This window comes from Stegodyphus dumicola, chromosome 6, assembly GCF_044657685.1.
Source record: "Stegodyphus dumicola isolate Sdum_Otavi_A_Nest chromosome 6, ASM4465768v1".
NCBI classification, from domain to species: Eukaryota; Metazoa; Arthropoda; class Arachnida; order Araneae; family Eresidae; genus Stegodyphus; species Stegodyphus dumicola.
This window is the reverse complement of record NC_140773.1, coordinates 78,441,639-78,465,310: the sequence shown is the minus strand read 5'-3', so window position 1 is coordinate 78,465,310 and position 23,672 is coordinate 78,441,639. Positions and strand designations below refer to the sequence as shown.

At 32.4% G+C, this 23,672-nt stretch overlaps 1 protein-coding gene across 1 annotated transcript in view; it reads left to right on the top strand.

Annotated features, from left to right (window-relative positions):
• The window catches only part of CCT4 (chaperonin containing TCP1 subunit 4), a 69,280-nt gene that overhangs the window by 946 nt on the left and 44,662 nt on the right, over positions 1-23,672 (top strand). Inside the window, exons 2-5 of the mRNA XM_035355548.2 lie at positions 16,118-16,170; positions 16,620-16,709; positions 16,846-16,954; positions 21,376-21,518. Of these exons, the coding sequence (XP_035211439.1) occupies positions 16,118-16,170; positions 16,620-16,709; positions 16,846-16,954; positions 21,376-21,518 (395 nt within the window). The remainder of the gene's footprint in view (positions 1-16,117; positions 16,171-16,619; positions 16,710-16,845; positions 16,955-21,375; positions 21,519-23,672) is intronic.

Below are 23,672 nucleotides of genomic sequence, written 5' to 3'. Positions count from 1 at the left end.
TGTATTTTCGAAATTTGGTTGCATAGCTCTTGTACTAAGTATTGAAAAATAGACCCACCAATTTTTTTCCTGTTATGCGTTTTCATCCGCAGAGAACCCGTTGGTGTTTTTTGGAATAGATTTTTGGTCCATAAAAGTCCTTAATTTTAATCCTGTGAAATTTCTGTCTGTTTTTATGACTGCCATTTTGAGTGTGAATTAGCAGTTTGGAGGTATATTTTTGGCGATTCACTGATAACTGGTTGTTTGAATGGGTTATGATTTGTTCCTATTTCTAATATAAATGGTGGGATACTCGAGTTTCTGAGCAAGAAGTGTGTGTGTGTGTGATTATAGCAAAGCCTCGAGGGCTATTTGCCTAATGGGAGGAATGCCTTCGTGGAGGACTTTCTAAGGGAAACTGGCTCGTATACACGTTACACATCTGAGCAAGAAGTGAAACAAGTATTTCGAAATTTATTTCACTTTTTCTAATGTAGAGCTCTTAAACAACTTTTCGCTTTTGGGGATGTGAATTCTTTTATTGAACGGCTCTAAATTCGGCGACTTATCAACATTTTGACGATTTTTAAAATGAGTTTCTATAGAAAATTTTAATTTAAATGATTCGGGAATTTTTCAACGTTTTTTTTTAACATTCTAACATTGATAAATATCATTAAAATAATGGTAATATATTGAAATTATATTTAAAAAATAACATATTAATTAAAAAATATCTTCTTTTTAATTTTTTCATGATAAGAGTTTTCTCATGTAATTGTCTCAGAGTGTTCAGAATTCTCAGAATATGCATCAGTTTTCTCTATAAAATTAATTTCACACTTTTTCCATCTAAATTTTTTTAAAAAATATTTCTGGCTGTTTGCTGTTACAAAACTGGAAGGCGTAATTTTGCTTCCGGACATTAGACATTGCAACTTTTCAAAGTTTAGAAGGATTTGAAAGCAAGATTTATAGACCCACCATTCCAGAAGATTTTAGAAAATTGTGACGAAATGAAAAATGTCTCTATGGTATTAACACGTAATGGACATATTTTATAGAAAGTTTGCAATGAATTTCTTACTTTTTGGAGAACATCTGGAAGAACAATGAAAACATAATATTTGAATGCTTTACTTCTGATACTAGAATCTTTTTCTTAACACGCTTATCTTCCCTTTATTTTCTCTACTTTTCACTAGACACAAGTACGAAAAATATTAAAAATGCTTCTAATCTTATCACATGGACAGGCATTATAGAAAGGAATTTTTTTATTAATAAAGAAATTGAAAACTAGCAATTTAAAAGATTCATCAAATATGTCTTAATGCATCATATACAGGTCTGACGCTAGACATTTTCGAACCTGGTGCAATCGCGTGGAATATTAAACTTATCTCTGTAGACCCTAAATTTTGCTGACTAGTGCCTTTCTAAATTCTGCTTCCAGTGCCTACTCTAACTTCTAAAAGTTTTGCCATTTCTGCATTTTGTTGCTCGTTGTGTCACTATGCCACACTAGCTCTGTAACCGGCTCTTACCATATATATTTCCTATTTCTCCTGAATGTTCATATTACTAAAGAAATAAAATTAGCAGCTTACTCTATACATTCTAAATGCATTTAATGTTTTTAGAATAACAGAAATCTTTAATTAAATCCAAAAATTCTAAAATGAAAAGGAAACGTTGAAGAAAGAAACTGAGTACATACAGAGAAAGAAAATTATTCTTCAAATATGTGTATACAGGTATTATGTAAATTACCCAGTTGTTTATAATTTCAGCCTGTACTATAATTTCCCGTTTCTATTTTTTCCCCAGAATGCAAATTGTTTAGGCAGTTTTTGGTGTGTAAGATGGAAATGTGTTTTTAATCTCTGCTTGCTCGTTGCATTAGTTCCTGCCAGCTCTGATAATTTGCAACTTTTTGTCTTCGCATTATCTATCGCTGCTGACATTTGAATTTGTTATGACGATAGAGTTATTGAGCCAGCTTAAATTAAAATTAAATTGTATAGTCTTTGACCACTAGTTCACATTTTTTGTTTGAATTTGATTGTTCTTGTTTAATTACATCACCACAAACTGCAATTGAATTGGTTAGCATAAGAGCATGCCTTCAAGTTCTTTTTAAATAAGAGGCTTATTTAAACATTTGTCTGACTTTGTAGTTACTTGGAGACATAGCGATAACTTGCTTCACGTCTGTCGGGAGTTTTTGGACTATTTAATTTGTACCAGATCAATTAAACCCTTATGCAGACATTGTGGAGAGGTTGACAACTTAGGAGATAAAGTACGCAGAAACTAGTCAGAACATTAGTTTGTGTATTCAAACAGAATTTTAATTGTTAGGAAAGATGCTTAAAGAGAAGAAAATTGATATAATTTAAGCCAAAATGTCTGGAAAGGCTTCAAATTAAAAAGATGCATAAGTATTTTGTTGAGTGCTGTTGCTACAAAACATAAATGTTTTGTAGCTTTTAATGTATAATTATCCTAATATCGTTTAAAAATCAATGACATAAATTGCATGTATTTTAAAGTATGAAATTTTATTAGATTAGGATTTTAATAGGGACTTTTAACAATATTGTTAAAAAATAATAGTAATCATGTAAATCCATACTGACTAAGGTTTTCTAACTACCTAATTTATACCTAACTACTTATTCTTAAAAATTATCTCTGCATAATGAAGTGAGTTATTGCCTATCATTATTGCTTAGCGTGACGCAAGGTTTAAACACAAAATGTAAAAATTCATGTAAAACTTATTCTTAGTATCTAGTGAGACCTAAAATAATACAAAGCAACTTAGTGTCACCTCTGGTGCTTTAGTGGCTTATTGGAACCTTAAAGTATATTAATTTGGTTACAACCCCTGGAACTCTACACAGAGCTACGAGACAGAGCCCAACTAACTTTCAAAACTAGCTAACCGTGCCCACATCAGGCCTCTCAGTTTTGTTCTGATCAGCAGGTCTCTCTCTAGGTAAGGAGCAGCGGTGACAACAGCCAGTCTTTTGTTATAAATCATTCTGATTATGATTTTACTTCTCATTTTAAACTGTGACACTTGACATAAAATCTACCTACTAATTACTAAACCTCTAGATTTAGCAAGTAATGAGACATAAAAAAAAATCAACATGAAACTAACTATTAGTAAAATGTAAATAAAATGTTACTTACCCGCACAGAGCAGCGTGAAATTGATAAACAGATTTCGGAACGGTTAGATAAACAAAGGATATACCTTTATCCATTTTTTGTAGCAATTCGTTTTTTGTTTGATGGACATCGAAACATACTTTCATTTTCTAGATCCTTTGGGAGCTCCAGCATCGGAAATTCTATTTGACATAATCGAAAGTTCAGGCTTACTTTTATAAAATTGCTCTTACAGTCTGCAAAAAATAATAAGCCGGATCCAATTCGAAGATTAAGGAACAATGCAATCATCAACATTAACTGAAATAGATAATTAGATAATTTTAGCTTATACATTAAAAGCGCACGCAAAAACGTATTCTGCGCTTGCACAGATGCATATGCGTAGTCGTAAATATCTTGCGCGCACGCGTGAAACGCCTATGAGCATGCGTCAACGCGGTGCATGCACAGAAAGATTTTAGCTTTGAGGTCCGGATTATGGGTGTCTGAATTAACGACTTTTGACTGTATTTGCATTTCGACGTGCATACCATTCCGATATACATAGGCTGAATGATGGACGTTCAATTTTGAGGAAAGAATAATATGGGTACATTATCTTTCACTAAAACGTTCATTGAAGTATGAGCCAACAGTTGTCTACAATCGTAGATAATTTTTGCATTATCAGGTAAACCAACTGAATTCTATCAAGCCTCGAGTATGAAATGATTTCCGAACCAATCATTCATTAATACTTGTGTCATTCGTGCTTTTTATTTGCATGATATATAACGGGACTTTTTACTGCTTTAAATGCTCGATATCGTGTATTTTTTCTGATTATGAAAATTTTACACTTGGGTGTTCCTGCCGCATTTGCGTATACTAAAATTGCTAGTCTTGCTTTGGAATCTTTCACATGAGTTGGAGCCTTTTCTATAGAGGTTGCCAAGCTGGTACATATTGTCAGAAAAGACTAATGTCATCAGCGATATAAATTTGTTCTGGAGATAACTTGTAACTATAATGAGCTCATCTGCAAATAGTTCAGCAGCTTCAGTATCAGTTGAAGCTTTTTTACATGAAATTCTGAATTGCCTTATACCGTGGTGATTGTTAAGTTTGGTTAACCAACCAGTCAAATATATGCACTCAGTTTTTTTAAGTTAATTTCTTAGTGAAATATTTAAGCTTGCGCCATTAACATTTGACCCGTCAATCGCACAGTCTCGCTGCGACACTGTCTGACCTATTCAATTATCACTTTGTCATGATATTCGCTTTTAGCACGATGAATAATTTTTCTGTTATTTGTTGTGAGCAGGGTGTCGGAATCCACAAAATTTTAAAAAGCTCCTTTTTCTTTTTCTTATATCATATACAGTTGACTTTTCAGTGCCATACTCTTTGCATAATTTTGAGATGGATATATTTTTATCCAGTTTTGCAGCAATTTCACTTTTGTTTAACCTTCTAAATCCGGACCGAAATTCTCATAATATAGCCTTCAGATGGGCGCGAAACAGTTTTGCCCCATCTTTGACATTTTCCTAATGAGAAAAGTCATTAGTCCCCCTCGATGGATGCAGTAAAATTTACATGTTTGTCGGACGCTGTCCCATAGTAGATGGGTTGCTAGATTTGCGATTTTTTCGATGATTATTTTGCTTTCATTTAAATGAAGTTATGCATATCCAGTGCACTATTGATTTAGAACACATTGTATGCAATGTTTATGTTTCACTCACTATTTCTGATCAATCTCGGCAATAATTTGTGAATTTTATAACTTTGTTTTCACACTTCGTTTATATTCGCGTATTTTTGTATTAGAAATTAGAAAACGAGAACAAAATTTTACAAAATATAAAAAATACAAACTAGCTTTATAAGTCTGCAGGTTGGAATGCGATTTTTAATAACATATTTTCATTAACAAAATAATGGTAGTGAGTAATTTGGTAAAAGTATAGTTTAGTGTGTGCCTTGGCGATTTTTGTCAGTACATGGATACCAATTTTGTGAAATTCTTTGACTCGTCATTTTGGCTTGCGAAGCGGCGATTTTTGTCACAAAAATCGCCGCTACACAAAGCCAAAATAAAAAGACAAACAATTGCACAAACTCAGTATCGATGTACACATCAACATATTTTCACTTTAAAAAAAATCCCCCAAATTGCACAAAAATGGCATTGCGCACTCCTTTGACTTTATCCATGTACACGTCGACCTATTTTCACTCTAAAAAAAAAAGCCCTGAATTGCACAAAAAGGGCATTGCGCACTCTTTCAACTTTATCCATGTACACGTCGACCTATTTTCACTTTAAAAAAAATCCCAGAATTGCACAAACTTGCATTTCGCACTCCCTTTACTTTGTCCATGTACACATCAATATATTTTCACTTAAAAAGTGAAAGGAGCACCAAATTGTACAATTTAAGCAAACAAAAAATACATAATCTCAAAAAATACATTTTAAACCAAACAATAAAATAACATAAGAAAGGAAAAAAATGTTATACATTTAAGCACTACCAAAAGCAAATATTCACATACGATGATTTTCGAGTTCACTTCGTACACCCAGAGCCACGTAAAAATCAAAATATCAATCATACTCAAATGACATTTTTCAAACCAGGTATTCTTTCTGATCGAACACTTCACATAGTGACCATCTGAACCTTTCTTCCTACAAACCCATTCAAATCCATCTAAACGGTTTTTACGTTCGACTAGACGCAAATCCTTCCTACATACAGGACACTTATAATGGCTACTAAGTAAACCTTCATTTACACACCAGTCAATTAAAGCTCTTTTCCCCTTTCGCTCCAAATCGTACAGATACTTCAAATTAATCTTACTACATTCGGCCATTCTACCGTCTAAAGAATCAAACCAACACACACTACAAAAATGCGTACAAAACATCCCATGATTCAAAATTTCCCAGAATCATGCACCCGATTACGTCACAATAGGGTTTCCATAACATTCAACTACTCAGGCTACCATAAATGAAACAACAACTTGGCGACAAATCAAACAACTTCGCAATAATACAAGGGGTACCTTAAAGTCTACTCTACCCGACTATTTTAATGAAATAATAATATTTATTTACCATTAGATGATTAGAATGAGATTCAATATAGATTTTGAGATGAACTTACAGCAATAATAAATAAAGCTTTACATAACAATAACAGAGCTTTAAATCTGCTTTTTTTTGATAATTTTGTTATTATAATATAAAAAAGAAAATCGGAGATACATTGGTTGTGTTTCATCCTTTAGCTTTAACAAATATTACATTGGACTATCAAGCAAAGGAGGTATATATTTAACGAGAATTTTTCTTTGTAAAATTGGCTTTTGTTTATGTTAGCAGAGGAAAAAATAATCTGTGATCTACACATGCAATCATCAAAAGTACTTTTCAGAACAGTTTTAAATGTTCATGAAGAATTAATTATACGTCAATTTCTTTTCATAGGCAGAAATTTCGTCTAAAACCATCTTTATATCCAAAGGTTGAAGTCTATTTCATTTTCAACGAATATTCTATTTGCACATAATATATTTTCTAATTTATTTTAGAAAGAGTAATCTTTCATGTTTTCAAAAGAATAAGGACATACTGGATGTTGACACTTAGAATGTATAGTAAATCTGTTTTTCATATTTCTTCCAGTGATGAAAATGATTACCCTGGGATATTTTCAAAGCAAAATTAAGAAAATTGTTTACACCAAATTTTGCATAAAGTATCTTCTCGTGTATTTTTTTTATTTAAAGTGTTAAATTTTCCCTTTGAACAAATGAAAAATCAAAATAACTAATAATTCCATCGTAATATGAAATAGTGGAGAAAAGTGCAATACAGTTTATGGTAAAAGTATAGTTTAGGGTACTCCTTGGCGAAATTTGGCGGTACATGGATACTGATTTTGTGCAATTCTTTGACTAGTTACTTTGGCTTTGCGTAGCGGCGATTTTTGGCACGAAAATCCGCCAAACATCACCGCTACACAAAGCCAAAATAACAAGACAAACAATTGCATAAACTCGGTATCCATGTACACATCGACTTGTTTTCACTTATGGCATTGCGCACTCTTTTGACTTTATCCATGTACACGTCGACCTATTTTCACTTAAAAAAAAAACCCGAATTGCACAAAAATGGCATTGTTACCTCTTTTAACCTTATTCATGTACACGTCGCCCTATTTTCACTTAAAAAAAAATCCCAGAATTGCACAAACTTGCATTGCGCACTCCCCTTACTTTGTCCATGTACACATTGATATATTTTCACTTAAGTCTAAGGAGCACCAAATTCTACAATATAGGCAAGCATAGAATAAATAATCTCAATAAAATAAATTTAAAACCAAACAATAAAATAACATAAAAAAGGAAAAACATGTTATACATTTAAGCATTACCAAAAGCAAATATTCACTTACCATGATTTTCGAGTTCGCTTCGTACACCCAGAGCCACGTAAAAATCAAAATATCAATTATATTCAAATGATTTTTTTCAAACCAGGTACTTTTTCTGATTGAATGCTTCACATAGTGACCATCTGAACCTTTCTTCCTACAAACCCGTTCAAATCCATCTAAACGGTTTTTACGTTCGACTAGAGGCATATCCTTCCTACATACAGGACACTTATAATGGCTACTAAGTAAACCTTTATTTACACACCAGTCAATTAAAGCTCTTTTCCCCTTTCGCTCCAAATCATACAGATACTTCAAATTAATCTTACTACATTCGTCCATTCTACCGTCTAAAGAATTAAACCAGCACACACTACAAAAACGCATACAAAACATCCCATGATTCAAAATTTCCCAGAATCATGCACCTGATTACGTCACAATAGGGTTTCCATAACATTCAACTACTCAGGCTACCATAAATGAAACAACAACTTGGCGACAAATCAAAGAACTTCGCACCTTAAAGTCTACTCTACCCCAGTTTATTTATTCACAAATAATCTTCTCATATGCATAATTTATGTACTGTCTATTGAGAAATAAAGTTTAGTAAATTAAACCGGTTATTTCAATACTTTTTCTTTATCAATTTTTTTACGGGCCCTTCGCTAGAGCGGTAAAGGTGGCTGAACACATGTAGCTCGCTCGGGTTTGAATCCCGGCTAAAGGTTTTGTGTAACGTAAATATGGTTTTTGTGTAATGTAAATATAAGCCAGCTTCCCCTAGAAAGTCCTCCGCGAAGGCATCCCTCCCCTTATACAGGTAATTGTTGTGTGCTTTGATGTAATTCAATAAGCGAACAAAATTAGTCCAATCAAACCCGAAGAATGGGATGATTACATGTGAAGTTTTCCACCAGGAACGTAAATGCGAGCAATTTTCTTTTAAAAAGGTTTACACAAAAGCATCCATCCATTTAAGCAGATAGCATTCGCTTGCTTTTCCGTAATCCAGTCCTAATTCTCATACATTTAATAGTAAGTTGACATACACCTTATTACAGACAAAATAACAACCTTTTTAAAGATATTTTTTTATTAACTTGTCTGAATTCCCTTTATCTCTTGAGGAGTATAAGAATTTCAGCAAATAAAACTGGCCGAAATTTTATACAATGTAATTGGTGTTTTGATTCAATTTAGAAGTAATGTGAGCTTTACTGATATTTAAATACTTTTTGGCAGATCTCATTCTAAAAGAGGGTCTAAAGATAAATTGATTTTATTTAATTTGCAATCAATGAAAATCATTGAAAGCAATCATTGAATGAATGAAAATCACATAACTATTATGCATACAATTGTCTCTTATTTATGTCCTGATAAATCAGACAAAATTGCCTACATAATAGAAGCACTTTGAAAGAGTTAACAGTTTTTAAGGGTTTTATGCAATCCCAAAAAATTTCAAAATAAAATCTTATTGTTCATAAGTATAAAAAGGAAGTAAATGATAAAAGCCGCTTACCTATTTTCTAGAAGGGCATTAAATCTAAAATATTAATCTATTCTTATTTGCTGTGATTAAAAAATATTAAATCTGGTAAGCTTAAAGAGCGTGCAAAATTGCTGACATTTTAATCATAGCAGTACTAAAAAAATTAGCATTAAAATTATGAGACAGTTTGAGAAAGAATGGCCTCTGTTTGATTTTCAAGTATATTGGCACGAGACGAAACCTGCGGTTTTTGCCAAAATGTAGCCAAACTGATAAGAGGAGGGAAATAATGCGTAGCCAGCGGCTAATTCTAAGCAGCGACAATGGACCACCAGAGATCTACAGATAAGCGATTCTCTAAAATATGGAGGGCATGGGTGTTATGACATTTGTACCACAGCTGGCGTCAAAGAAAGTCATTTTCCTGGTACAACTGCTGTACCAGCCAGCTTCAGAAAGTTAATGGACATCACATGCTTTGGCTTTGTAGATCCTGTTGCAGCTCCAGAATTAGAAATTCTTTTCAACATGATTGAAAGTTGAAACATAAATTTTCATCAAATTGCTGTAATAAAAATAGCCTGTAAAAAATAATTAAGCTGGATCAGATCACAGAAATTTAAGCAACAGCACAATCTGCTATACTGGCTGAATTCGTTGGAATTTTAGCCTAGCTTAAGCATCCACTATACATTATTGGTAAGGTTCTCACCTCTCCTGGAATTTCGAGATTATCCCAGGTATGGGCCCTGAAAATTAAAATCTCCCAGCTCCCGGAAGGAATTAAAAATAAATATTACTCTCCCGGAATAGCAGGTTTCTCGAAAATAACAATACAGTGTGCACAGACGAAATGGTTGAGAGATCGAAAATTACATGACTGCACACAGCAGCCAAAGAACGTCTATGTCAATACATATTCTTTGCAGCAGCGATCTGCGGTGAGTAAGTGCCTTACTGATGAGTCATTGTTTCATGCCGGTGTGTTCCGCTTATGCACCTTCATCCCCCTCATTTTCATTCCATTCTTTAATTTAGTCTGCAATTAGCTAGCTATCCACGGAAAAGTGCGTATTTTGAAATTATTTAAACGCTTTTTATTTAATGCTTTTATTTACACTTTTATAATGTGTAGTGAAAAAAACAATTCTTATTTTGCAAGTGAACAAGTGCCACAAAAAAAGACAAAATATTCGATGTTGTTTCAAGACAAGTAAGTAACTTAATTTGATTGGCTTATGAAGAGAGACAACTTTAACGGAGAATGTAAATTATGTCAGAAGATGGTTAATATTAAGTACGAGTGTGTTAGAGTTATAACTGTACATTACCAAAGCAGGAAACACCAATCATTAATGTTGAATAGAGATTCTTCACAATTGGTTTTGAACTTTTTTGTAAAGAAATCTTCAAAAGAAAAGGGCAATATATCAGCAATTGATTTAACTTCAGTCTATCATGGGATTAAGCGTCATCATAACTAGGATTGCACGAACAAATTGTATAGCACTCTATTTCTAGATTCTTTGGCAAAATAGATTTCTTGTTGTAGAACAAAATATACAAGCATTTGCGAGAGTGTGCTTACTCCTACAGCTCAAGAAATACTTTTAAATGAGATTCAGGAGGTGGAGTTTTCTTCAGTTGCAATTGCAAAGAAACTTTTTTTTCCTCTCCCGGATTTTGACAGTCAAGAGGTGGCAACACTGATTATTGGCTACGTAGCATGAGACTGGCAATGATAGATATGTTGTTTCGCTAAATTTTGTCTTGCTTCTGTCGTGCTCTGAGACAACTAAGCTTGATTGTATTAGTTATATATTATACTTCCATCTATTTCTTGCACATGCTTAAGGCTTATCTGAATTCTGAATAAATAAATTCGCACATATACTTAACTCTTTCGCATCGAAGTCGCCCGTAGCGCCCGTTTATTCAGGCAACGGCAAACCGCCCCAACGCCTCGTTTATTTTCTACCTAGTTCTTTCTCCTTCACGTTAGTGTATGGCTCATTGGTTTCGCTAGTTGTTAAAAGACATGTCAATCATTCTTTTGAAGCAAATAAAGGAGAAATACGGAAAGCTATTGACTTTCGCAGGTGCAATACGGCCCTAAGGGGAAACTGCGCACAATGGAAGAAACCGCAAAAAAACCTCCAAGAGCAGCAAGGGGGAAAGGAAGACTATTCCAAGACAAATTCGTAAACACGGGCGTTTTCGATGTTTGTTGAAAACAGATTTGGTCGTCTCTAGATGCGAAAGAGTTAAGTCTTATCGCAGGCCGGTGCTCTATATCTTACAGTGTGATGCAGTCTCTGTGGATCCTAAATTCTACTTGCTACCAAATACCTCCCTAAGTTCTAAATTTTGGATCCCAGTGCTTATATTCTAAAAAATATTTTTATCCTTTAATTTTGTAGCTCGATGCTTCTCTAAATTCCAAAAATCTTGTCTTTCCTAAATTCTGCCACCCGGTGCACCCGGACAAGTTCTGGCTCCTGTTCTGGGTTTATGTGAAAAACAAATCAGTTATTCTGAATTCAAATGGAATCTTTTGGCCTATGAGTATCATTAAAAAATATATTTTTAACATATGAAAAGAATTAAAAATTTTTTGTCAGTATTTCTTAGCGCATTTAACTTAAATCTGCAGTCATTGCCAAGCATAATAATGTCAACATTACCGTACTCATTGTACTAATATGAAAAATTAATAATATAAAACAAAAAGTTTTGGTCATCGCTGCATGAGTCATTATTCAAGTTATCATGTGTTGATAAACATGCGCTGATGAAAGCAAATATAATAAATAATTATCAGCCGGGTTGGCGTCAGGGATATAAAAAATTTCTAGGAGTAAAATCAACAATGTTTCTATGTAGAATGTTTGGGTTTGAGATGTATGCCAAGCAGATACTATGTAGAATGTGCTAATATATATGTAGAATATACTAATATACACAGCTACAATTTAGAATGTACTATAATATGCAGCTACTATGTACTATCACTATCTATTGTTTCAATGTAAAATGTTTCGGTTTGAGGTGTATGCCAAGCAGATACAGCTTCAAATTATTGATCACACAAATTTATGCTAAATTATTATTTCTTTTGTAACGAGGTATTTATTTAGTGTCGAAGGAAAATTAAGAATCAGGACTCTGCACGTGTTTTATCTACGAGGGAAAAGAATCAAATGCACATGCATAAAGCATTTAAAAAGAAAAAACTTACTTTACACATACTCTATGTATGAACTTTAGTTATCCTGTTGGCGGTTTTAAGGTCCAGATTTTAGATCATTCCAGATATTGGATGTCCGGATCTCGATCTTTGTACTGTATCTGTCATTTGCGTTTTTCTTTTGCTCTCTGTAAAGCTGCTATCACACATCTGTTTGTTTCGGAAGAGCAACTGTTTGGAGCATTTTTTCTGCTTTGTCTCAACAGCCAATCACCACAGATCACTTTGGGATTAACACAGGAGAAACTGGTTCTCCATTACAAACAAGTTGACAGTTGATTGGTTGAAAACGAATAACTTGCAATTTTGCAAGGAAGGAAAAAATTGCACATCTTCTTTCAGTAGTAAACCTGCCAGAAAAATTGTCCGAAACAGTTGTTCGTGTGAAACAAATACATGTGTGATATGGGCCTAAGAAGTTGTCGATAAGGGGACGAGGCATCCATGACTTCTGTCAAAATCTGCCTCATTTTTAATAAATAAGCCCAGAATTTCCGTTATGGAAGCTAAACTGGTTTTTTAGAAATGCTGTTGAAAGTTCATTTTGCTCTTTTTCGGAATCACTATTTTTAATATTTTTGTGTTCTTGATCTGGTAATTCCTTAAGTTCATTATTAGAAAGACTGTTGTTTCTTGCAAAATTTCTTTGAGATCTTCCACCTTAACTTCGTCTAAACCTGTTTGTTTCACTCCACTATTTCATTCATATCAACAACAGAATCTCTATTGTCATCGTCTTTTTTTAAATCTCGCCAAATGTTTTTCCACACTCCTTTCAAACATTTTCCCGTTACCTCAGTCCAAGAAAGATTTATGTTTTCTATAACATCCATGATATAGTTCCTGCAAAAATCTCCTATTGATTGTTTATCATTTACATCTGTTTTTCAAAAATTTATCTAAATGTTTGCCGCAGATAATAAGAGTTAAAATTTGTTATAACAGCTTGGTCCATCAATTGGATTAATTCATTTGTGCGAGGTGGTAAAAAAACCACTTCGACTGGAAAGCATGGCATTAAGTCATATAAATTCGTTGAATGGCATGGAGCATCATCGTATAAAAGTAGCGCTTTTGGTTCCAGTTTTTTTATTTCGCAATAGCAGTTAAAAGACGGGCAAAAGTGTTCAATGAACCAATTCTAAAAATTTTCGTAGTTACTCGTGATTTATTTTTATTAGACTCCCAAATTACAGGTTAAGTTGGATTTTGATATTCCTTTCATTGCCCATGGGTTAGAATAAAAAACAAGGAAGTGATTTTAATTTCAAGTTTGTTGGTTTTAGCACCCAGAAATGTCAAGTGATCCCTTCATAGCTTAAATCCTGGTGCACGTTTTTCTTTATGGGGTAGAAACGTATGTTTTAGCATTCCTTTCCAGAATAGGCCCATATTATAGTCGTAAAACAAATTCTGGGGAATACTTTCCTTGTTTCATGATTATTCTTAATGTTGTTAGGAATTCAGCCACATCTTTTATATCTCCACTTGCTGCTGCTTCTCCTGTATTCTGTATATTATGAAGATTATTCCAACATTTAAATCAATTAAACCATCGTCGACTTGCAACAAAAGTTTCAGTAGTGTCACCTGTTTCAGTCTGAATGTGATTAAAAATTCATCTCGCGTTTTCCATCATAATAACTTGCCTTATTGGCATGTTACATTCAGTTTCATCATCAATCCATATAGTCATTTTTCCGTCTCCTCTATTATATTATTTCTAAAATGGGTTATTCTAGTTCCAGAGGTTTTTGTAGTTGTAGTTGCTGATAACACTATTTTTTCTTTATTCTTAAGAATTGTCGTCATTTTGAAGTTGACAAGTTCAATGCAACACCAGTTTGACATTGATGTTTACCACTATCTTATCTTCTAAGCACTTGCATTTTAGTTTCTAGTGAAATGCTTTTTTCTTGTTGCTTTATTTTCATGTTTTTTATTATCACCCACAAAAAACTAAACATTATTTTATCACTATATCAGTCATTACATTAGATAAATTTATACTTTCAATAACAGCAGCAAATGCTTGAAATACCAAAAATATATGTGTATATTTATTAGTAAAATTATATATGTAACACTACAGAGAAGAAATAATGCAGATAAATTACTTTCGATTTTGGGGAAGCTCAATGCTGTTTTATAATTTTCAGGGAATCCCACTATTCCAATAAAAACACGTTAAACCAAAACAGCAGTAAACTTGCCAGTGTTAAGCAGTGCCTTACAGTATATCAAGCACATGCTCTTAAATAAAGCATAATGTATTTAAGAAGTGAAAAATTATTAAGTTACTATAATAAACTGATAACAGATAATTTAAAAGTAAGTTATTGTTTTTTTCCCCTCTCGAAAGGTATAGTGATATTTAAGGGAAGGAAAAATTATCTTAGAAAATATAGTTTGTAATTAAATTCAATTTACTAAGATAATTATATCATATATAAAATAATTAGTTTTTAATATCTCATTTTTATTTGATGCTATTACATAAAATATATATGTGTGTGTGTATGTATATACAGTCAAAAGTCGTTAATTCGGACACCCATAATCCGGAATGATCTATAATCCGGACCTCAAAGCTACAAACTTTCTGCGCATGCCTTTACAGCTGCAAATATGCGTGTGTGCAAAATACATTTACGAATGCGCGTTTAATGTATAACGGATGGTATAAGCTAAGCTAAAATTATCTAATTCAGTTAATGTTGCAGATTGTGTTGTTCCTTAATCTTCGAATTGGATTCGTCTTATTATTTTTTACAGACTGTTAGAGCAATTTTATAAAAGTAAGCTTGAACTTTCGATTATGTCAAATAGAATTTCTGATATATATTTACTAATATGTAAAGGATTTACAAAGCGAAAGTATATTTCGAAGTCCATTAAACAAAAAGTGGAATTGCTGCAAAAAATTGATAAAGGCATATCCTTTGTTTATCTTTAACGCTGCGGCACGCAATGAATTGGAAGTTGATCTGTCAGCACTATCCTTATCTTCAGGGCAGATGTTTTTATTTTATTTGGCTTATAATTCCTTACTAAATGTAGTATTTCATCTCGATGTACTCCGTCTTTGATATGATTTAAATCAAATTCCTCGTCATTATAATTTGCTTCCGAAAGCGAAGAAAGTGACAGAGGTTATTGAAAACGAAAAAATTTCAATTGACAAATTAGTCGGTATTCTCGACACAGCAATTATAGGACTTGAACAGCGGAATTTTGTAACTGAACAAGAAATTATGTCTGTTTATAGAATTAAAGAGAATGTATTATCACATAAAAAATGAAGCAACTTACATTGAAAGAAATGTTTAATAAAGTAAACAAATAAATATTAAGCCTTTTTTTTTTGTAAATTTTGATACCCTTTAGATCATAATTGTTCTTTATTTCATAAATTACGCTTTCATATTTTTAATTTTATAATTTCTGCATGCCATCTTACCAGATTTAAACAGATGATCTATAATTCAGAAAAATTGATAATCCGGAATCGCCGAAGTCCCAATGAGTCCGGATTAACGACTTTTGACTGTATTGAACAATTTCAAATTTATAATGTTCCCTTCCCCCTTGAAATTAATTTAACTAATTAATATATTTGTCGAGCTGAGAAAGTAGATGCTTGCTATATAAATTTTTAAATAATCAATCTTCCTTTTAGCTGTCTTAAACCTTAGACTTGATTTGTGCTGTGTTAATTGTATGGTTTGGATTTTGATTTAAATTAATGTTTTCTAGCTGTCTGTGATGCTATTCGTACAAGTTTGGGTCCCAGAGGAATGGACAAGATGGTAAGTTTAACTAATTTTTAAGTTTATAACATAGACTAGGATTCATTTAATTCTTACCCAGTGAAACAGTTTACAAATCAGCAAAAGAATTTTTTTTAAAAAATATCTGTTAAATCTATCTGTTTGGGTTTTTATTAAAAAAACTAAACACAAAAATCTAAAATTACCTGTGCAGAATATATAGCATATGTGAGAAAATTAAATTCACATTTCTCTTTTATAACTAGCTATCCGTGCTAAAGGTTTACATAAAATATTTTGTTAAATATGTACTGCAAATGTTTGTAGATCTTTTTAATAAAATTAATCAAATTTAATAGTTTAAAGGAAGATAATCTAGTACTAATAATTTAAAACTGTCTTCTGTCATTTTTTAAAAAATAATCAGAAAACTTCTTTATGAACAATTCATCAGATACTGATTTTTTTTTTTTTTTTTTTTTGTTTAGATCCAGGCTGGCAATGGTGATGTCACTATCACTAATGATGGAGCCACTATACTCAAGCAAATGCAAGTCTTACATCCAGCTGCAAGAATGGTAAGCTGTTGTGTGTTTTACTATATATATATATTGACCGTAATTTGTTGTATTTTTATTTATGCTTATCTTAAAAGGTTTTTTTATTCATTAAAATGAAAATTCTTTCATTTTGTCTAATTAATACATTGTTCAGTTGGTAGACTTATCAAAAGCCCAAGATATTGAAGCTGGTGATGGAACAACGTCTGTAGTTGTAATTGCTGGCAGTCTGTTAGATGCAGCTTCAAAACTCCTTGATAAAGGTAACCGAAACAGTCATTTTACAATTTAAAAGTATTAATTTAACACATATTTTGTTTATCAGAAGCACTAATGTTGTATGGGAAGCTGCAAATCAATTTTTTTATATGTGTGTATTGTAATTGGCATGTATAAAAAAAAAAAAAAATTCTTGTGCATAGTAATTTCTGTGAATTTCAGTCAGCCAATAGTATGGTAATAACTGAAAATATAATTTGCAGTTGGGAATATTTATATATTAATCTAATATTTTTGCCTACCGTATAATTTTAAAACTTTGACGTTATTTTTCTAAACATATACCATTGTGAAAAACCAAGACTAAATTTGTACTTTTCCGCCGCCTCAATCTTCAAATTCCTTTATAACTAGAGCAAAGTGTTAATTTATTTGTTCACATTTTTTTTTTTTTTTTAATGCATGTAATGATGCTGCTTTTCCGTTCCAGAAAATATCTGATGAGAGCAATACAGTTAAAATTATGACCCTGGGATGTGTAAAATTTTCATATTTATTATCATTTAGTTTAGCTACGTATTTGCTGATACTTTAGTTTGCTCCTTACTTTAATCTAAAAAAATGCTCATGTCTAATCTTAAGAATACCAAGTTTATAATATGCTTCATTGAAACTTTAAATAGAATTGGCTAGAGAGGCCAAATGGACTTTGAACTTTTTGTTAGATTCTGGGACAGTGTGAGGGATGAAACAAAGAACTAGATACCTCATGTCATTTTTTTAGGGGGGGGCAGCTATTACTAATGACCTTCTGAGTTTTTTTTTTTTTTTTTTAAGGAAAAGTTGTTGAAAGACTCAGAGAAGCTGTTAAACTTCTTTTGGCAAAAATCTCTCTTTTTTTTTTTTTTTTTTTTTATTTGCAGTAGTTTTAGTGGTACAGAGTTGCCAACTCTCCCGATTTAGGCGGGAGACTCCTGATTTTCAACCGTTTTCCCGCCAACCCGATTTACAATATATTTCTCCTGACTTCTTATTCTTAAAATTTCTCACTATTTTTATGGAACTTGGCTTAATACCTCGTTAAATGAACAAAAAAAAAAAAAAAAAAAAGTGATTTTGGATGTCTGAAAGTAATTGAATTTTCTCTAGATTATATCTAAAAAACCTTGCGAATCAGATGAGAATTTCTGCTTTGTGAGTGAAAGCATACGTATCCAGTAACGTCATTCTCCAATGGGCATCGAGCTCCACTGCATGTCATCTGGCATATATTAGCTAATGAGCACAAAGCAAGCTCAAGGCTGTTATTTGGATGTTCTGTCAAAGAATCTATAGGGAGTTTGTGTACATGCTGGCTGTCTTTAAAGAAATGCTTATCTAGAATCCTCAATCAATGGAATCTTCTTGCATTTTTTAAAGAAGAAGTAAATGCTTCGAGAGTTAAGCTAAAAGGCTCTATTGAAAGTTACAAAATACCTAAAGTAAGTGGAGGTGTAGTTAATATTTCCATTGTTAAAAATAGGTTTGAGAAAAATAATTTCTGTACCATTCAGCAATTCCACTGGCAGTTCTCAAAATGATACTGCAAAATATGAGCATAAAGTTGATATAAATTTCTCTGAAAATAAAAAAAATGCTCAACACACGAAACATTTTCCGATTACTGGTAAGTTTAGCTAAGTGTAAATCTGCCACTGTTCATAATATTTGTACGAAAACTGATTAAAGTGTCTTTTTGTTTTCTTAAATGATGCAAGTAATAAAAATGTTTTTTATGTGTAACGTATTTTTGTGTTGCTTGCTTGGGAACTGCATTTAATAATTAGTAACTATTTAAAGTTAATTCATTATTAAAAACTATATTTATATCATTTTGTGAAAACTCTACTGATTTCTTAAAAAAATCTCCTGATTTTTGAGTGTCATAGGTTGCAAGTATGGTAGTATTACATCGGTTTCTAATTTCAGCTGATTCTGTGTGTCCTTTACTCTACACCAATTTTTGTAGTATGCTAAATCAACTTCTCTCAAAATTTGTCAAAAGAGGTTCACTGCAATAAGCACTCCTGAAAAATTGGTAAAAATAGATATTTTAAATCAAACCATTTATTGTAATGTAAATAGATATGAGTATTGCTACAGTGTGAGTTTAGGTAGAATTGAAGTGTCTAAAGAAAAGAGAATTCTGAATTTAATGTAGAACCTTTATGGTTAAGCTTGCATCAAAAATAGTTAAAAGAAGTCTAAGTATGTCAAATATATTTCTTCTTTAGATCCTAAGCTCATTATGTCTAATGAATTTTTATGCGAGAAAAGGATGGAGAGGTTACATTATATACTGTATGAAATGGAATGGATAAACTCTGCAGTTGTGGATAAATCAAAAATGCAATTTAAAGAATTGTCATTCAGAAGCAAGGGTGTTGGATAGACCACTTTTGTTAACTATGCTTCAGTGTGGCTTTGTGTTTATTATAAGGATTTGATTAATAATTCAAGTGGGAGAGTGTGTGGTAAAACTAGTTCTAATTTTATTGCATGGCAATACCATAGCAGAAAGGGGTTTCTTAGTTAATGATATGCTGTTAAAAAAACCTTCAGGAAAATTCTTTAACAGCAGTGAAAACTGTTCATGATGCCATACAAGCAAATGAAGTTGTGATGAATATTAATATAACTCCTGATATGTTATGATATGCCAAATCATCAAACATTCAAAAACAAAAAACCTATGTAATAATGAAGGGCAAAATAAAACTGCTTTTTTTAAACTTTTCTGAATTTAGCAACTACAGAGGTGATTGGCAATTATTTATTATTTAGTAGAATAGATATAGCTGCTCCGTCAGTGCCATTTTGTAAACAATAACTTCCATTCCAGTATTTATTTGTGATACTTTTTAAAATAATAAAGCTGTCATTAAATGGTGAAAAAATCTTGTGTTTAAAAGCTTATCCTTAGCATTGAAAAATAATTTCATTTCTGATTTTGTTTATTACTTAAATGGAATGAATTGTCAGTATTTAATTTCTTTTATGTTTTTATGCATGTAAAATTAATTTTTAATATTCTTTTAACTAATATTTGTGCTAACATTTTATTATAAATGTAAATGTATTTTTAAAATAATAAAGCTGTCATTCGTGATGTAATTATCACAATTAATGGTGGAAAAAAATCTAGTGTTTAAAAGTTTATCCTTAGCATTCAAAAATCAATTTCATTTCTGATTTTGGTTATAACTTAGATGGAATGAATTATCAGTATATAATTTTTTTTTTTTTTTTGTAAATGTATGTTTTTATGCATGTAAAATTAATTTTTAATATTTTTAATATTTGGTTATAAATGTATTTAAGTGTCAGTGACTTGAATATTTGAGATGCACTCATAGCCGCTTTTGGTATTGTATACTTTTCATATAATTAAAATTGAAATTGATTTGGGATTGCTGAGGAGAATGATGGTTTAGTATGCAAATATTGTGTAGCAAGTTTTCTTAGTTTGGCAGAAACTTAATTTGAAAGTTTCTTCTGAGGTGAGCAACTCCTATTGTAGGTATAATAGTAATACTTTGGCAGTTCAAAAGCAAGTTTTTATTTTAATCATAGCTAATTAGCAAATTTTTTTGGTTTCAAGGGGTACCATAATTAATTTACCCTCAGCACAGCCAACACACACTGCATAGCTAAGCTGGAATTTTCTTAAAACACACTTGGAAAAGTCAGGCAGTTTCATTCTCCTATTTGAGTGGCAATTCTGAGGGAAATATACATGAAGATAGTTAATTTTTTGTCTCTTAGGATGCCTTTGATATTTATTATACATGAGTATGTTAATTTGAAATTGAGTGTTTGAAAAGTTCTTAGTGTTATTCTGTTTTGTTTAATAATGCCAACTTTGCTGCTTTTACTGTGTCTGAAAAATGTATTTCTTTTATTCTTTTTCAGTTTTTGTGGTTGTGTTTACTTCTTTGAATTTCTGTAAATTAGAAAAAGGAGGTCCTAAATGGTAGCCGATTCGACTCAGGTTCTATCACAGGGGAACAAGTTGGCTGCATAATTAATTTTCGTGGTTTTCCCCATCAGTAACACAAATATGAGCCAGTCCCCTTAGAATGTCCTCCACAGACATCCTTATCCATTGGCAGATAACTCTGAGCTATGTTATTTTCAAATAACATAAGCTAAAATTTTAAAATAAATATTATGTTAAAAATTCAGTTTTAAAACATAACTTATTTTCTTTCCTACTGAATAAATGGGTTTTAATATTTACTAGAACTGAAGTATTTTGCGTGGGTACATCTGTATTATCACTTTTATCTGGCTTGTACAAGCACTGAAATGTATGTTACTTGATATGAAATTTACTAATTATTCCATGCTGTATTTTAAATTGCATTTATTATTGCATTTCTCACTTGCATATAGCTGTAATTAAGTTCTGATTTTTTTTGTGCAGGAATTCATCCTACAACAATATCAGAATCTTTTCAACATGCTGCCGAGAAAGCTGTTGAAATTTTAAATGAAATGTCTATACCTGTTGAATTAAATGACAGAGAAAGTCTACTGAAAAGTGCTACTACAGCATTGAGCTCAAAGGTTATTAATATTTGCATATATTGAACCTAGTAAATGTGTTTTTAGTAGAAGAGCCATGAGAATTAATCTTGTTTTTCATAGTTGATATAATGGATTCCTCATCCTAATTTATAATAAAATAATTACTTTTAAAATTCTATTGTATTTTTTGTCTAATTATTAGCATAGCATGTAACTTTTAAGTTGTAAGATTGTAATCATATATGAAAATATAGAGCTGCTCTATAGCATCTAAAATTTGGTTGTAATTTTTCACCTTATAGTCATAGTTATCAACTGGCAAGCTCTGTAATTGTAGTCCATTGAAACATGAAAATTTCAAGTTATTTAGTGTATACATTTTGTTATGTCTGGTCTTATTATTATCATAGTTCTGTTATTCTAATTATTATCATTGTTTGAAAACAAGAAAGATTAATTTTTTTGCCATATATTGTACAATTAATACATTAATAAATAGGCTACAAATGACACCAGAAATAAAACAATCAGTTTTGTTTTTTCTCATAGAGCCCTGATCTACATTGAGATTCATAACTCATTCATGTATGAGGCTTTCTATACCTGCTCCATCTAGTTCTTTGTGTTGCTGCCCTTAACCATATAGTAGACTTCAGCATCTGTATTTGTCTGCAGTATGTGTATTGTCAGGTGTGCATTGACGTGACCAAAGTGAGAATTACTTGGGGCTAAGTCGGGGTTGTATTGAAACTGTTGGAAAAGTAGCCACTTAAATTTTGCAACAAATAATATGCTGTGATTCAGGCTTTGGTATTTTATGAGCTATGAAGAGCAAGTGTGAAGCTACAGCATACCATAACAATATGCTGCAGTAGTCATACGCTTGTCTGCTTTCTGAAAATTAACTATTACAATGACATCACAATCCATTGCTTCCAGAAAACACATCACAATCCATTGCTTCTTTATTATTGATTCCTGCTGCATGGTAGCTATTTTTACAGTGCTATATAATACACTCAGGAACACTGAAAATAGCTCATCAAAAAAGGAAGAAAAGTACAATAATGAAAATTTGAAAGTAAGAACAGTGAGATCCAGTATGGAAATGATTTAAGTTTGGTGCCATTGGACATGGCCACACACCTTGCAGTTACACTGCAATCAAGAAGTGGGTCATATAATAGCCCTATCATAAATGTGATGAACACATTCTGACTCTAGAACTTAAAGAAGTGAAGAATGTCAGATATATGTGTGAGAAGATATTTCTCACAGTTAAGTGAATTTGAGAGGATCCTGATCATCGGGATGAAAACCACAGGCTGGTCAGTGTACCATGTTACTTGGTAGGTAGATCGGTCTGTGTGCACTGTCAGAACATGTTGGGAGCAGTGGTCGCAAGATGGTACCCAAGTGCAGAAAACCAAGTCTGAGGCAACCAGGAAGACGAAGCAAAATGATGGAAGGATCATGTGACAGGCATTTGTGAATTCCATTGTGATTCCATGATACAATTAGATGTAGGAGAGCCAGTTCCACAAACCATTTTCAGACACCTTGTAGAAGCGAATCTGCAATCCAAGCATCCTTTTTGTGTATTGCTTTTAACACTGAAACATCAGCGACTCCATCTACAGTGGTGCCAAGCCAGAGTGACTTGGTATGTCTCAGATTGGCAAAATGTGGCATTTATTGATAAATCTTGGTTTGCTTTGGGGACAGATGATAACTGCGTATAGATGTAGAGGCAACTTGATGAACAGTACAACTCCACTCATGCTGTTGCACAACACACTGCCCACATAGCAAGCGTAATGGTCTGAGGGACCAAAGCTTATGATAGCTGATCCACTTTAATTGTGCTGCATGAAACTTTAATGGGACAGTGTTATGCTGATGACAGTCTTTGACCCCATGTGGGACTTTTCCTAAATGGTCTTCTAGGGACAATTTTCCAGCAAGATAATGCTTGTCTGCATACAGCTTGAGGTTCTCAAGGCTTCATAACGTCATGTTCAGACTTATATGGCCCAGTCCACTCCCCAGGTTTTTCCCCCAAAGAGTTTGTGTGGAACCACCTGAAACATCAGATGCTGTTGTGTAAATCTATGCATGATTTGGAGGTGGCTGTTCAAGATCTGTGCACCCATCTGCCTCAGGACAATATCAGATTTGCATCAACAGCATGCT